Source organism: Ovis aries, chromosome X, assembly GCF_016772045.2.
Source record: "Ovis aries strain OAR_USU_Benz2616 breed Rambouillet chromosome X, ARS-UI_Ramb_v3.0, whole genome shotgun sequence".
In the NCBI taxonomy this organism is placed as follows: domain Eukaryota; kingdom Metazoa; phylum Chordata; class Mammalia; order Artiodactyla; family Bovidae; genus Ovis; species Ovis aries.
In genome coordinates this window covers 87,645,218-87,662,049 of record NC_056080.1, presented here as the reverse complement: position 1 = coordinate 87,662,049, position 16,832 = coordinate 87,645,218, and the positions used below count along the sequence as shown (strand labels likewise).

The window sequence follows — 16,832 nt, the reverse complement described above, 5'->3', positions numbered from 1 at the left end:
GCATGAAGCAATAGTTATTTTCTATAGAATAGAACCGTCTAGAAAGGAACCATCCCCCTTCAAAACTTACAGACTCAGACTATTTATGGATGAGTTTTTCCAAACCTTTAATGGATCAAATATTTCTTATTCTGTTTAAACTGTTTAAGTATAGAAAAAAAAAAAAAGATTAAAAGCTTCCCGGATTATTTTAGGAAGAAGATATAACCGTCATGCCAAAACCTATAGAGATAGCAAACAACAGAAAGCTGCAGGCACACTTGACTTAGAAATGTTGATCCACAAATTCTGTATACAGCATTAATACTTTGGGCTTTATTTCAGGAATGCAAGAATGTTTTAATATTGGGGAATATGTTAATATTTAGCAATTAAGAGGCAAAGGAAAATATCATCATGATAGTAAATATTAAAAGTGTTTGATAAAATCCTACTTCCATTCTTGCTTAAAAATAAAGGAAAATAATAGAAAATTTATAGTAAACCAGGACTAAGGGAGTACGTTCTTAATTTAGTAAAAAAATTCTCTCTTAAGCCAGAAATTTCTGGTCTTCATCTGTATTTAGTGATATTGTGGTTGTATAGATCTGAAATGAAACTGAAGACCAATGAGCACTAAGGAGAGTCAAACAAAGTAGTAAGTTAGAAAATAAACTCCTTACCTTTCTTACATACCAGCAATAATCAGCTAGAAAATGTGATGATATAGATCATATTCATATAAAAAGAAAATATACCTGACATATGGAAATAAGTGTAATAAGAATGGTATAAGACCTATATGAATGTAACTATAAACCTTACTCAGGGAGATAAAAAAGAGACTTGAATGAGTGAGATTCTTGAGTGAGGTAATTTTGTACTATTATCCATTCTATCTCAATGAATCTACATGTAAGAAAATTCAAACCAGGTATAAAATGCACACAATAAATGTTTTTGAATGAATGTTAAATAATGAACATAATTACCATAAAAATATTTATAGGATTTTTTGAATTGACAGAATGATTCTAAGTTTCATCTAAAAAATTCTTCAGAGTTCAGAATAAAATTTTGGTAATGAGGATTAATGAAAAGATTGCCAGATCAATTACTAAATCTTGTGACAATCAAAGATAAATTATAACAGTGGTAGTGGTACATGAATGGATAGTTTAATGGAACAAAATAGGAAGTCAAGAAACAAATCTATGACTGAGGACTTAGAATATTCTGGTGATATCATAAGTAGGAAAGGATGGATTTAATAAATGGACTTAAGAAAACTGAAAAAATGTATCCCTACTTCATATATCAAAATGTTTTCTAGGAATTAAAGATTTACATTTAAAAAGTGAAACTACATCTTCTCAAATGCACATGGAACCTTCTCCAGGATAGATCACATCCTGGGCCATAAATCTAGCCTTGGTAAATTAAAAAAAAAAAAATTAGATCATTCCAAGCATCTTTTCTGACCACAATGCGGTAAGATTAGATGTCAATTACAGGAGAAAAACTGTTAAAAATTCCAACATATGGAGGCTGAACAACACACTTCTGAACAACCAACAAATCACAGAAGAAATCAAAATAAAAATCAAAATATGCATAGAAATGAATGAAAATGAAAACACAACAACCCAAAACCTATGGGACACTGTAAAAGCAGTGCTAAGGGGAAGGTTCATAGCAATACAGGCATACCTCAAGATACAAGAAAAAAGTCAAATAAATAACCTAACTCTACACCTAAAGCAACAGGAAAAAGAAGAAATGACCTCAAGGTTAGTAGAAGGAAAGAAATCTTAAAAATTAGAGTAGAAATAAATGCAAAAGAATAGACCATAGAAAAAATGAAATCTAAAAGCTGGTTCTTTGAGAAGATAAATAGAATTGACAAATCATTAGCCAGACTCATCAAGAAACAAAGGGAGAAGAATCAAATCAACAAAATACAAATGAAAATGAAGAAATCACAACAGACAACACAGAAATACAAAGGATCATAAGAGACTACTGTCAGCAACTATATGCCAATAAAATGGACAACTTGGAAGAAATGGACACATTCTTAAAAAAGTATAACTTTCCAAAACTCAACCAGGAAGAAATAGAAAATCTTAACAGACCCATGACAAGCATGAAAATTGAAAGTGTAATCAGAAATCTTCCAGCAAACAAAAGCCCCAGGACCAGACAGCTTCACAGCTGAATTCTGCCAAAAATTTAGAGAAGAGCTAACACCTATGCTACTCAAAATCTTCCAGAAAATTGCAGAGGAAGGTAAACTTCCAAATTCATTCTGTGAGGCCAACATCACCCTAATACCAAAACCAGACAAAGATGCCACACACACACACAAAAATACAGGCCAATATCACTGATGAACATAGATGCAAAAATCCTTAACAAAATTCTAGCAAACAGAATCCAACAACATATTAAAAAGATCATACATCATGACCAAGTGGGCTTTATCCCAGGGATGCAAGGATTCTTCAATATCTGCAAATCAATCAACGTAATACACCACATTAACAAATTGAAAGATTAAAACCATATGATTATCTCAATAGATGCAGTGAAAGCCTTTGACAAAATTCAACATCCATGTATGATAAAAACCCTCCAGAAAGTAGGCATAGAAGGACCATAACTCAACAGAATAAAAGCTATATACGACAAACCCAGAGCAAACATTATCCTCAATGATGAAAAATTGAAAACATTTCCCCAAAAGTCAGGAACAAGACCAGGATGCCCACTCTCACCACTACTATTCAACATAGTTTTGGAAGTGTTGGCCACAGCAATCAGAGCAGAAAAAGAAATAAAAGGAATCCAGATTGGAAAAGAAGAAGTAAAACTCTCACTGTTTGCAGATGACATGATCCTCTACATGGAAAACCCTAAAGACTCCACCAGAAAATTACTAGAGCTAATCAATGAATACAGTAAAGTTGAAGGATATAAAATTAACACACAGAAATCCCTTGCATTACTATACACTAACAATGAGAAAACTGAAAGAGAAATTAAGTAAGCAATTCCATTCACCATTGCAACGAAAAGAATAAAATGCTTAGGAATATATCCACCTAAAGAAACAAAAGACCTATGTATAGAAAACTATAAAACACTGATGAAAGAACTCAAAGAGGACACAAATAGATGGAGAAATATACCATGTTCATGGATTGGAAGAATCGATACAGTGAAAATGAGTATACTACCCAAAGTAATCTATAGATTCAATGCAATCCCTATCAAGCTACCAACGGTATTTTTCACAGAACTAGAACAAATAATTTCACAATTTGTATGGAAATACAAAAAACCTCGAATAGCAAAAGCAATCTTGAGAAAGAAGAATGGAACTGGAGGAATCAATCTGCCTGACTTCAGGCTTTACTACAAAGCTACCATCATCAAGACAGTATGGTACTGGCACAAAGACAGAAATATAGATCAATGGAACAAGATAGAAAGCCCAGAGATAAATCCACGCACCTATGGACACCTTATCTTTGACAAAGGAGGCAAGAATATACAATGGAGAGAAGACAATCTCTTTAACAAGTGGTGCTGGGAAAACTGGTCAACCACTTGTAAAAGAATGAAACTAGATCACTTTCTAACACCGCACACAAAAATAAACTCAAAATGGATTAAAGATCTAAATGTAAGACCAGAAACTATAAAACTCCTAGAGGAGAACATAGGTAAAACACTCTCCAACATAAATCACAGCAGGATCCTCTATGACCCACCTCCCAGAGTAATGGAAATAAAAGCAAAAATAAACAAATGGGACCTAATTAAACTCAAAAGTTTTTGCATAACGAAGGAAACTATAAGCAAGGTGAAAAGATAGCCTTCATAATGGGAGAAAATAATAGCAAATGAAGCAACTGCAAAGAATTCATCTAAAAAATATACAAGCCACTCCTGCAGCTCAATTCCTGAAAAATAAGAGACCCAATCAAAAAATGGGCCAAAGAACTAAATAGACATTTCTCCAAAGACGACATACAGATGGCTAACAAACACAATGAAAAGATGCTCAACAGCACTCATTATCAGAGAAATGCAAATTGAAACTGCAACGAGATACCATCTCACGCTGGTCAGAATGGCTGCTATCCAAAAGTCTACAAACAATAAATGCTGGAGAGGGTGTGGAGGAAAGGGAACGCTCTTACACTATTGGTGGGAATGCAAACTAGTACAGCCACTCTGGAGAACAGTGTGGAGATTGCTTAAAAACTGGAAATAGAACTGCCATACTACCCAGCAATCCCACTTTTGGGCATACACACTGAGGAAACCAGAATTGAAAGAGACATGTGTACCCCAATGTTCAGCACAGCACTCTTTATAATAGCCAGGATGTGGAAGCAACCTAGATGTTCATCAGAAGGCAAATGGATAAAAAAGCTGTGGTACATATACACAATGGAATATTACTCAGCCATTAAAAAGAATACATTTGAATCAGTTCTAATGAGGTGGGTGAAACTGGAGCCTATTATACAGAGTGAAGTAAGCCAGAAAGAAAAACACCAATAGAGTATACTAACACGTATATATGGAATTTAGAAAGATGGTAATGATAACCCTGTATGCGAGACAGCAAAAGAGACGGAGAAGGCGAGGGTGGGATTATTTGAGAGAATAGCATTGAAACATGTATATTATCATATGCGAAACAGGTCGCCAGTCCAGGTTCGATGCACGAGACAGGGTACTCAGGGCTGGTGCCCTGGGATGACCCAGAATGATGGGATGGTGAGGGAGGTGGGAGCGGGGTTCAGGATGGATCCTGAACACATGTACACCAATGGCTGATTCATGTCAGTCTATGAAAAAACCACTACAATATTGTAAAGTAATTAGCCTCAAATTAAAATAAAACAACAACATAAATAAAAAATTAAGCCCATAAAAAATAAAAAGTGAAACTAAAAGTGTAGAAGGAACTGTTAGAGTTTAAAATGCTGTCACCTGAAAAAATGCACAACGTAAAATTTAAGAATTATGTTTTATTTGGCAGACTTTCTGAGGACTTAAGCCTGGAAACAGCCTCTGAGATAGCTCTGAAGGACCGTTCCAAAAGAACTAGGGGAGGAGCCAGGATATATAGGAGTTTTGGCAAAAACAAAATGAAAACAAAAAAACACCCAAGGAGTCAAACATCAAAAGATTACTGCTAATTAAAGAAAAACAGACATCTCAAGTGAATGAATTTAGTGCTTTTCTGTATACTTGAAGATGTAAGAGTCTTGGCTTATTGAAATTATTCCTTTGATATGCATCTTAACTATCTAGGACCAGTATCCTGATTTTCTCCATCCTGATCCCCCCTCAGGGTACACTGTCTTTGGCAGCTGCAATGTCTAAGGACTTACTGGATGTGGCCGGCAACATTCTTTGTTTACTGTAATGGTTGGTGACATTCTTTGTCCACAGTGCCTTTTAAAACATGACCTGAAATGCAGAAATATTTAGTAGGAGATGGATACCTTTGATTACATAAAACTTTTTAAGCTTTTTTTTTTTTTAACTTTGCCTGCACGGAGTCAGCTGTTGAGGCGCACTAGCTCTGGAGCATGCAGGCTCAGTAGTTGGCATGTGGGCTCTCTAATTGTGGCACCTGGGCTCACTAGTTGGTGGTGCATGGGCTTAGTTGCCCTGCTTGTGGCATGTGGATCTCAGATCCCCCACCAAGAATGAAACCCATGTCCCCTACATTGAAAAGAGGATTCTTAACTACTGGACCACCCAGGGTAGTCCAAAAACATTTTATACTTTTCAATTTCCCAAAACATCATAAAAAATATAAAGGTAACTGACTGCTTTGAAGAATATTTCCAATGTATGTGGCAGATTAAGAGTTAAATTCTCTACTACACAACAAATATATGAAAGAGATCAGCTCACTGATAACTAAAGGTGCAGATTAAAACAAGGAATACCATTAGTTTGGCCATCAAACTGACAAGCAACAACAAAAAGGTGAAGGTCCAAGAATGTTGGCACTTGCCTGCACTGCTGGTAGATGTATACTTTGCAGCAGCCTTACTGGAGGGTAGTGTGGCCAAGGTCAAGAGCTATTCCTTAAGAATTTATCCTAAGGATTTTTAAAATAAATATCGGCAGATATATAGCTCCAGTGATAATTGTTACATTGTAGAGTTCTTTATTTTTTTTATTAAGATATAATCTACATCTAACATTATATTAGTTTCAGGTATACAACATAGCGATTTAATTTTTGTATGTATTGTAAAATCACCACAGTTAAGTCTAGTTAACATCTGTTACCATACACAGTTACAAAAATTTTTTTTCTTGTGATAAGAACTTTTAAGATTTACTCTCTTGACAACTTTCAAATATGCAGTACCTTATCTCAGGAGTTAATTATTTGATAACTGGAAGTTTGTACTTTTTGACCCACTTCACCCAATTCTCCCACCCCACCACATCTGTAGCCACCAGTCTATTCACTGTATCTATGAGTGTTTTAGGCAGTGTTCTTTCAGTTCAGTCTGACTCTTTGTGACCCCATGGACTGCAGCACACCAGGCCTCCCTTTCCATCACCAACTCCCAGAGTTTACCCAAACTCATGTCCATTGAGTTGGTGATGCCATCCAACCATCTCATCCTTTGTCTTCCCCTTCTCCTCCTGCCTTCAATCTTGCCCAGTATCACGGTCTTTTCAAATGAGTCAATGAACACTCAGGACTGATCTCCTTTAGGATGGATTGGTTGGATCTTCTTGCAGTCCAAGGGACTTTCAAAAGTCTTCTCCAACACCACGGTTCAAAAGCAACAATTCTTCGGTGCTCAGCTTTCTTTATAGTCCAACTCTCACATCCATACATGACTACTGGAAAAACCATAGCCTTGACTAGACAGACCTTTGTTGGCAAAGTAATGTCTCTGCTCTTTAATATGCTGTCTAGGTTGGTCATAACTTTCCTTCCAAGGAGTCTTAATTTCATGGCTGCAGTCACCATCTGCAGTGAATTTGGAGTGCCCCCAAAATAAAGTCATCCACTGTTTCCACTGTTTCCTCTGTTTCCCCATCTATTTGCCATGAAGTGATGGGACAGGATGCCATGATCTTAGTTTTCTGAATGTTGAGCTTTAAGCCAACTTTTTCACACTTCTCTTTCACTTTCATCAAGAGGCTGTTTAGTTCTTCACTTTCTGCCATAACGGTAGTGTTATCGGCATATCTGAGGTTTATTGATATTTCTCCCGGCAATCTTGATTCCAGCTCGTGCTTCCTCCAGCCCAGCATTTCTCATGATTTACTCTGCATATAAGTTAAATAAGCAGGGTGACAATATACAGCCTTGACATACTCCTTTTCCCATTTAGAACCAGTCTGTAGTTCCATGTCCAGTTCTAACTGTTGCTTCCTGACCTGCATACAGATTTCTCAAGAGGCAGGTCAGGTGATCTGTATTCCCATCTCTTTCAGAATTTTCTACAGTTTATTGTGATCCACACAGTTAATGGCTTTTGCATAGTCAATGAAGCAGAAGTAGATGTTTTTCTGGAAATCTCTGGCTTTTTTGAGGATCCAGCAGATGTTGGCAACTTGATCTCTGGTGTCAAGACCCCCTCGACAAGCACTGTTTCTGAAAGCATGATATGGCAAGAGAATGAGAAACAAGACACAAGAATTCAGTGAAAAGCGAGGATCAGGGGACCAACACCACTCCAAGGTGAAGGTGCCGAAACTGAATCTAAGCCAGCTTTATTAATGAAAGAATATGTGGGGAGTTAAGCTCATGTGGCCTTCAGGGCCAAAGAACAAAATGATCATTAACCACTGAGTAACTAAGAAACAGTAGTCAATAACAAATCAGTAACTAAGACTAATATTCTTATCTATAGATTTTCCACCAGATACGTTAAACATGTGAGTCTGAGATGTCAGTTGAGAAACAGTCTGGGGTCGGTTTTCTGAACCCAGGATCATATCTTGTTTTCAAGACTATGAACTCTTCCCTCTGGACTTGTTCCAAGAGTCTCATGCCTTATAGCATCCAGTTTATCAATAATTATAAATTTCTTTTGTGGTCCTTACTGGGGCATGCTTTTCTTTTATTCTTCCTGTCTCGTACACTCTGGTTCCTCTGCCTTTTCTAAAACCGGCCTGAACATCTTGAAGTTCACGATTCACATATTGTTGAAGCCTGGCTTGGAGAATTTTGAGCATTACTTTACTAGTGTATGAGATGAGTGCATTTGTGCACTAGTTTGAATATTCTTTGGCATTGCCTTTCTTTGAGATTGGAATGAAAACTGACCTTTTCCAGTCCTGTGGCCACTGGTGAGTTTTCCAAATTTGCTGCCATATTGAGTGTAATATTTTCACAGCATCATCTTTTAGAATTTGAAATAGCTCAACTATAATTCCATCACCTCCACTAGCTTTGTTCATAGTGATGTTTCCTAAGGCCCACTTGACTTCGCATTCCAGGATGTCTGGCTCTAGGTGAGTCATCATACCATCATGATTATCTGGGTCATGAAGATCTTTTTTATACAGTTCTTCTGTGTATTCTTGCCATCTTTTCTTAATATCTTCTGCTTCTGTTAGGTCCATACCATTTCTGTCCTTTATCGAGCCCATCTTTGCATGAAATATTCTCTTGGTATCTCTAATTTTCTTGAAGGGATCTCTAGTCTTTCCCATTCTATTGTTTTCCTCTATTTCTTTGCACTGATTGCATTGCTGTGGAAGGCTTTCTTATCTCTCCTTGCTATTCTTTGGAACTCTGCATTCAAATGGGTATATCTTTTATATTCTCCTTTGTTTTTCCCTTCTCTTCTTTTCACAGTGTTTTGTAAGGCCTCCTCAAAGAGCCAATTTGCTTTTTCGCATTTCTTTTTCTTGTGGATAGTCTTCATCACTGTCTCCTTTACAGTGTCATGAGCCTCCATCCATAGTTCATCAGGCACTCTGTCTATCAGATCTAGTCCCTTAAGTATTATTTCCCACTTCCACTGTATAATCGTAAGGGATTGACTTGGTCATAGCTGAATGGTCTAGTGATTTTCCTGACTTTCTTCAATTTAAGTCTGAATTTGGCAATAAGGAGTTTATGATCTAAGCCACAAACAGCTCCTGGTCTTGTTTTTGCAGACTTTATACAACTTCTCTATCTTTGGCTGCAAAGAATATAATCAATCTGATTTCACCGTTGACCATCTGGGGATGTCCATGTGTAGAGTCTCCTCTTGTTTTGTTGAAAGAGGGTGTTTGCTATGACCAGTGCATTCTCTTGGCAAAGTTCTATGAGCCTTTGCCTTGCTTCATTCTGTACTCCAAGGCCAAATTTGCCTGTTACTTGCTTTCTACTTTTGCATTCCAGTCCCCTATAATGAAAAGGATATCTTTTTTGGGTATTAGTTTTAAAAGGTCTTGTAGGTCTTCCAAGAACCGTTCAACTTCAGCTTCTTCAGCATTACTGGTCGGGGCATAGACTTGGATTACCATGATATTGAATGGTTTGCCTTGAAGACGAACTGAGATCATTCTGTCATTTTTGAGATTGCATCCAAATACTGCATTTTGTACTCTTTTGTTGACTGATGGCTCTTCCATTTCTCCTGGGGGATTCTTGCTCACAGTAGTAGATAAAATGGTCACCTGAGTTAAATTCACCCATTCCAGTCCATTTTAGTTTGCTGAATCTTAAAATATCGATGTTCACTCTTGCCTACTCCTGTTTGACCACTTCCAATTTGCCTTGATTAATGTACCTAACATTCCAGGTTCCTATGCAGTATTGCTCTTTACAGCATTGGACCCTGCTTCCATTACCAGTCACATCCACAACTGGGTGTTGTTTTTGCTTTGGCTCCATCCTTTCATTCTTTCTGGAGTTATTTCTCCACTCATCACCAGCAGCATATTGGGCACCTACCGACCTGGGGAGTTCATCTTTCACTGTCCTATCTTTTTGCCTTTTCATACTGTTCATGGGGTTCTCAAGGCAAGAATACTGAAGTGGTTTGCCATTCCCTTCTCCAGTGTTCTTTGTAATATCAATAAATTGTAAAAAACTTAAATGTCTTTCTATGGGAGAAATTATCAACTCATTTATAATTGAGTTGTATAATGGAATGCTGTTATTAAAGATAATGTTGGAAAATCCTTAATGATATGGACAAATCCTTATTATGGAATGAGGATGGATATCCTCTCCCCTTATATAGGAGGGAATCATGCAAGTAAAACTAAAACCAGATTGTTCTGAAGTGGTAAGGAAGGAGATAATGTTTATAATGTCTAAAACCTTGATTTTTTTTTAAATCAGTAAATAAAGAAGCCAGCATATTTGCCAAGAGTTTCTGTGATGGCATCTGGTTTAATTGGAATACATACTGTTTCCAAGTTGTTAATTGATTGGGCCTCTGAGTGTCAAGGACTTCTCTGGAAACTTAACTGGTAAAGAATCTGCCTGCAATGCAGGAGACCCCGGCTCAATTCCTGGGTCTGGAAGATCCTCCGCAAGTGGAGGCTACCCACTCCAGTATTCTTGGGCTTCCCTTCTGGCTCAGATGGTAAAGAATGCACCTGCAGTGCAGAAGACCTGGGTTGGATCCCTGGGTTGGGAGGATCCCCTGGAGAAAGGAACAGCTACCCACTCCAGTATTCTGGCCTGGAGAATTCCATGGACAGAGGAGCCTGACAGGCTACAGTCCATGCAGTCACAAAGAGTAGGACATGACTGAATGACTTTCACACCGAATGTCAAGACTCAGTTCAGTTCAGTTCAGTTCAGTCACTCAGTCGTGTCTGACTCTTTGCGACCCCATGAATCGCAGCACGCCAGGCTGCCTTGTCCATCGCCAACTCCCGGAGTTCACTCAGATTCACGTCCATCGAGTCAGTGATGCCATCCAGCCATCACATCCTCTGTCGTCCCCTTCTCCTCCTGCCCCCAATCCCTCCCAGCACCAGAGTCTTTTCCAATGAGTCAACTCTTCACATGAGGTAGCCAAAGTACTGGAGTTTCAGCTTTAGCATCATTCCTTCCAAAGAAATCCCAGGGCTGATTTCCTTCAGAATGGACTGGTTAGATGCAGTCCAAGGGATTCTCAAGAGTCTTCTCCAACACTACAGTTCAAAGGCATCAATTCTTCAGCACTCAGCCTTCTTCACAGTCCAGCTCTCACATCCATACATGACTACTGGAAAAACTATAACCTTGACTAGACAGACCTTAGTCGACAAAGTAATGTTTCTGCTTTTGAATATGCTATCTAGGTTGATCATAACTTTTCTTTCAAGGAGTAAGCATCTGTTAATTTCATGGCTGGAGTCACCATCTGCAGTGATTTTGGAGCCCCCCAAAATAAAGTCTGATACTGTTTCCACTGTTTCCCCATCTATTTCCCATGAAGTGATGGGACTGGATGCCATGATCTTCGTTTTCTGAATATTGAGCTTTAAGCCAACTTTTTCACTCTCCTCTTTCACTTTCATCAAGAGGCTTTTTAGTTCCTCTTCACTTTCTGCCATAAGGGTGGTGTCATCTGCATATCTGAGGTTATTGATATTTCTCCCGGCAATCTTGATTCCAGGTTGTGTTTCTTCCAGTCCAGCGTTTCTCATGATGTACTCTGCATATAAGTTGAATAAGCAGGGTGACAATATACAATGTCAAGATGATGTCAAGACTATCAGAGGCAAATTCACTATTGTAGTCAACAATGGCATGTTCCGGCCTATAGTTTAAACATCTTAAAATGTATTTTTAAATTAATTTATTTAAACTTAATACTCAGTTTTTTAGTTTCACAGCAAAAACGTATTCTGATTATTAATTGTACCTAGCTGCTATGAATTTTCTTGCCTGGCAAATCCCATGGACGAAGGAGCCTGGTAAGCTGCACTCCATGGGGTTGCTAAGAGTCAGACACGACTGAGTGACTTCACTTTCACTTTTCACTTTCATGCATTGGAGAAGGAAATGGCAACCCACTTCAGTGTTCTTGCCTGAAGAATCCCAGGGATGGGGGAGCCTGGTGGGCTGCCGTCTATGGGGTCGCACAGAGTCGGACATGACTGAAGCAACTTAGCAGCAGCAGCAGCAGCAGCTGCTGCTATGAGTTTTAAATACAATGTCTGTTAGTTCTTAGACTTTCCATATTTAATTTAAGCAAAGGTAATTTCTTTTAAAGGGTCAAGGAAGGTGATAACTTTATGTTGGGGTTAATAATTTCACTTTTCTTAAGGGTTTACGGATTCTGTATCTGCAAATAACTATATTCTGTGGAGCCCTGAAAATGCTGATGGACAATCTCTGAATGAAACTTCTGCCTTGAGATCTCTGATAAGATTTTTCTTTCCAACAAGTAAGTTCCTGCTTTATTTTATTCCTCCCAGGGTCCTCGTTTTGAAAACAGTAGTTAAATGTTTAGGAGGCAGTGTAGTCTATTGGTATTGGAGTGAGATGCAACTGAGTTTTAATCCTGACTCTGCCCTTTGCCTTAGGCAAAATAACCTCTGAACCTCAATGTCTTCATCTTTAAAATGAAAATGCATATCAGAAATATTTGTGAAGATAAATTGAGGTAGTATTTTAAGGCATTCCGTAAATGCTTGTTATTCTTTATATAATACTTTTCCTTTACAAATTTCTAAACCTCAGTTTACCTTAATGGCATTGCTTGAAATTTAGTCACTGACCCAATTTTGTGAAAGCAGTGTCTTCTGTGGCATTAATCAGGGTACTCTGTAGCTCTAATATTATGGAATATACCAGATGTTTCCCCATCTGTTTTTTTTTTTCAGTACCAAACCTCCTGTTTTTATTCTTTTAATATAAATTTATTTATTTTAATTGGAGGTTAATTACTTTACAATATTGTATTGGTTTTGCCATACATCAACATGAATCCACCACAGGTATACATGTGTTCCTTATCCTGAACCCCCCTCCCTCCTCCCTCGCCATACCATCCCTTTGGGTCGTCTCACTGCACCAGCCCCAAGCATCCAGTATCATGTATCGAACCTGGACTGGTGATTCATTTCATATATGATATTATACATGTTTCAATGCCATTCTCCCAAATAATCCCATCCTTGCCCTCTTCCACAGAATCCAAAAGTCTGTTCTATACATCTGTCTCACATATAGGGTTATCATTACCATCTTTCTAAATTCCATATATATGCATTAGTATACTGTATTGGTGTTTTTCTTTCTGGCTTACTTCACTCTGTATAATAGGCTCCAGTTTCATCCACCTCATGAGAACTGATTCAGATGTATTCTTTTTAATGGCTGAGTAATACTCCATTGTGTATATGTACCACAGCTTTCTTATCCATTCATCTACTGATGGATATCTAGGTTGCTTCCATGTCCTGGCTATCATAAACAGTGCTGCAATGAACATTGGGGTACACGTGTCTCTTTCAATTCTAGTTTCCTTGGTGTGTATGCCCAGCAATGATAAAAAGTTCAGGTTTCAAGTCACATTATCTTTGTCTTTTTGTGGTTCTGTATATAATGTGTTTATCAAGCACATGATGGCTCCTGAGATTAACCACAAATAAACACGTTTCATTTTGTACAGCATGTAGTGCCTTTTCAAGGAGAAAGTTCAAATAAATTGACATATGTGAATTATAAAAATGAAGCTTTTATTAAAAATCATGCAGAGTTTATTCTAACAAGATTTGATATACAAATATAAGCACAAAATTGTGTCCATTGTTTAATTCCAGACTCTACCACTGAATTCTTCTATGACTTTGCATAAATCTCTTCATGTTTCTCTGTAGAGATTTCAAGTTCAAAACAAGCATTATAACACCTACTACTAATGAGAATAGCAAAATAAAGAAACTAAAGTAATTTGTTTAAAAGTACTTCTATGGTTAAATTGATTGGAGAAAGAGAAGTCTGATAAGATGGTTTGTTGTGAAGCTAAGAGAATAGTTTAATGAGTGTTGGAGTTGGTCATAAACAACAAATGATGATTCAAGCTTTAGAGCTCAAGAAGATAGCAGATATAAACTATCCCAAGCTACTTATAATAAGTACATTATACAAACACTGAAGCCACCTTTAAAAATAGTCAAAATAAAATATCTGCATTTATGAAATACTCCTCCAACCTAGTGCAGTAAGTTGAGTGAAAACCAATTTATAAATTGATGTTTTTGCCCAGTAAAATCAAACTGTCCCATTTTAAGAGAAATATCTTACCTAGATTGATTCAGAGCTTCCCTGCTGGCTCAGACAGTTAAGAATCCACCCGCAATATGGGAGACGTGGGTTGGGAAGATCTGGAGGAGAGCATATCAACCCACTCTAGTATTCTTGCCTGGAAAAATCCATGGACAGAGGAGCCTGGCAGGATACGGTCCATGGGGTCGCAAAGAGTCGAACATGACTGAGAGACTAAGCACAGCACAGGTTGATTCACATCTTTCAACAGTGATTAAATATTAGTACTTATAAAATGTACATACCTTATTCTCAAAAAAGAAAAAAAGTTCATAAAATATAAAATACTTTTAGCCAATATATTTCTTCCCTTATGTAACTAAAAATGAATATCCGTCCCACATAAGCACTAGCAAAAAGACTGTCATTTCATTGTTAGACTGTTTTTAGTATTTTGGTAGGCATAGCAACCCACTCCAGCATTCTTGCCTGGAGGATCCTATGGACAGAGGAGCCTGGCAGGCTACAGTCCATGGGGTCACAAAGAGTCAGACATGACTGAAGCAACTTAGCATGCATGCAGAGTAATAGATTCATCTTTTGCAGATTTAAATGATAATGTTGAGACAGACAGGGAACCTTGAGAGGTCCCATAGTCCTCCTCCCTTTGGACAAAATCATATACTTATAGCTGATAAAAATTGTTCTACCTTTTTATTATTCAAAATTAGTGATTTGAATCTGAAAGCTAATTTTAATATCTGGCATAAACTCCAGATACTAATTTAGATATAAAATAACAGAAGCCCAGCATTAGAAGGGACCTTACAGATGATCTAGCCCAGTCTCTTCTATGATTTAAAATCTTTTCTTGTATGATTTTCATTCTTGGAAAGTGGTCTTTGAACAATACCAATAGTACTCTTGCCTGGAAAATCCCATGGACGGAGGAGCCTGGTAGGCTGCAGTCCCTGGGGTTGCTAAGAGTCAGACACGACTGAGCGATTTCTCTTTCACTTTTCACTTTCATGCATTGGAGAAGGAAATGGCAACCCACTCCAGTGTTCTTGCCTGGAGAATCCCAGGGACAGGGGAGCCTGGTGGGCTGCCGTCTATGGAGTCGCACAGAGTTGGACACGACACGACTGACGCAACTTAGCAGTAGCAGCAATAGTAAGGAACTCAGCACACAGGAAGTTCATCAGCTCTCTGACCAGAGCCTGACAGTTGTCACTCTTTCTTGAGTGTGTGATGTCCAGGACTGCACATGGTATTCCAGATGCAGTCCATCCTGGGGAGGAGAGGCACTCTGGGCCTGGCAAGATTGAAGAACAACCTGTTTAGAGTATAACAACAAAGTAGGCTAATCTCTCACATGTCTAAAATGTTTGGGAAATGAGTATCCAGGCCAACCAGTAATGTATTAAATTTGTAACCTCGCACAAGTTCCTCTGATCTTTTATTTCTTAATTTTAAAACTGGAGATTATAAAACCAATTTTAAGAGTTTGTTGTGAAGATTAGAAATAATATGTATAAAGCAAGATACTTGGCCCAAATAGATGACTAATGAATGGTAGCTGTTATTATTTTTACCTGAGCTTCAGGAATTGTCAATCTTTAAAGAAGCGGAATATAATAAGAACATACCAGGAGGTAATAATATAACCATTATGTTGTTTTTTGCTGATGTTGAAGTGCTTTAGACTGATTGTAAAACATCACTTAGTGAGTGAAGTCCCTCAGTCATGTCCAACTCTTTGCAACCCCATGAACTGTAGCCTACCAGGCTCCTCCGTCCTTGGGATTCTTCAGGCAAGAATACTGGAGTGGGTTGCCATTTCCTTCTCCAGGGGCACTTTCTGACCCAGGGATCGAACCCAGGTCTCCCACATTGCAGGAAGATGCTTTAACCTGTGAGAGACCAGGGACGCCCAAACATCACTTAACTACTTTTCTAAGTCTGTAGTTGTTGATAATATTGGAGATTGATTCTATGCTGACCTTAAGCCATACTGTAGAGGTTTTCTTTTTGAATAAAAATCTGATATCTGCCTATTTAGTTGTCATTTGTTTCTCATATAAAGCAGGATGTCTTAAAAAAAATCAGCTATTTGAGCTTGTGAATCTTACAGATTCAGTTATGTATGAACTTACTGTAGTTGCATGAATCTTGGTATTCATGCCATAAATTATTGCCTATTCAGAATTAGAGTTGTTTCAGAATTAGAGTTGTAACTTAAGGCCAAAAGGAAGAATCTTAAAACATATTTCAGTGCCAATATGATTAAGTGTTGACAGAAACTAGGTTGATGCCAATAATATTACTTTATTTTCTAGCAGTGAATGGTGTGAATTTTACTTGCATTCATTTTCATTGATAAATTCAGTACATTTCTGTAGCTTAGTAACATTGAATAAGAGGGTATCTGTGGTATTCTTTTAACAAGGTGTTAGTTTTAAAGGCATTTGGCCTGTTCTAGCTATTTAACACCTTCTGTTCTGTGTTATATTTGTATCACTACTGCTCAACTTATGTTTAAAGTAATTTTAAAACTACCTTACCAATGATCTGTTAACAATTTATATTTTTCTGGAGTTCATCTAGAATTGGAAATGTGACGTGAAGTAAT

At 37.7% G+C, this 16,832-nt stretch overlaps 1 protein-coding gene across 2 annotated transcripts in view; it reads left to right on the top strand.

The window, feature by feature from the left end:
* The window catches only part of FMR1NB (FMR1 neighbor), a 54,422-nt gene that overhangs the window by 19,768 nt on the left and 17,822 nt on the right, over window positions 1–16,832 (top strand). Inside the window, exon 2 of one of the 2 annotated variants that reach the window (XM_004022287.6) lies at window positions 12,255–12,374. The exons of the other annotated variant lie outside the window; for it this stretch is intronic. Coding sequence (XP_004022336.4) covers window positions 12,255–12,374 — 120 coding nt within the window. The remainder of the gene's footprint in view (window positions 1–12,254; window positions 12,375–16,832) is intronic. 2 annotated transcript variants of the gene reach the window in all.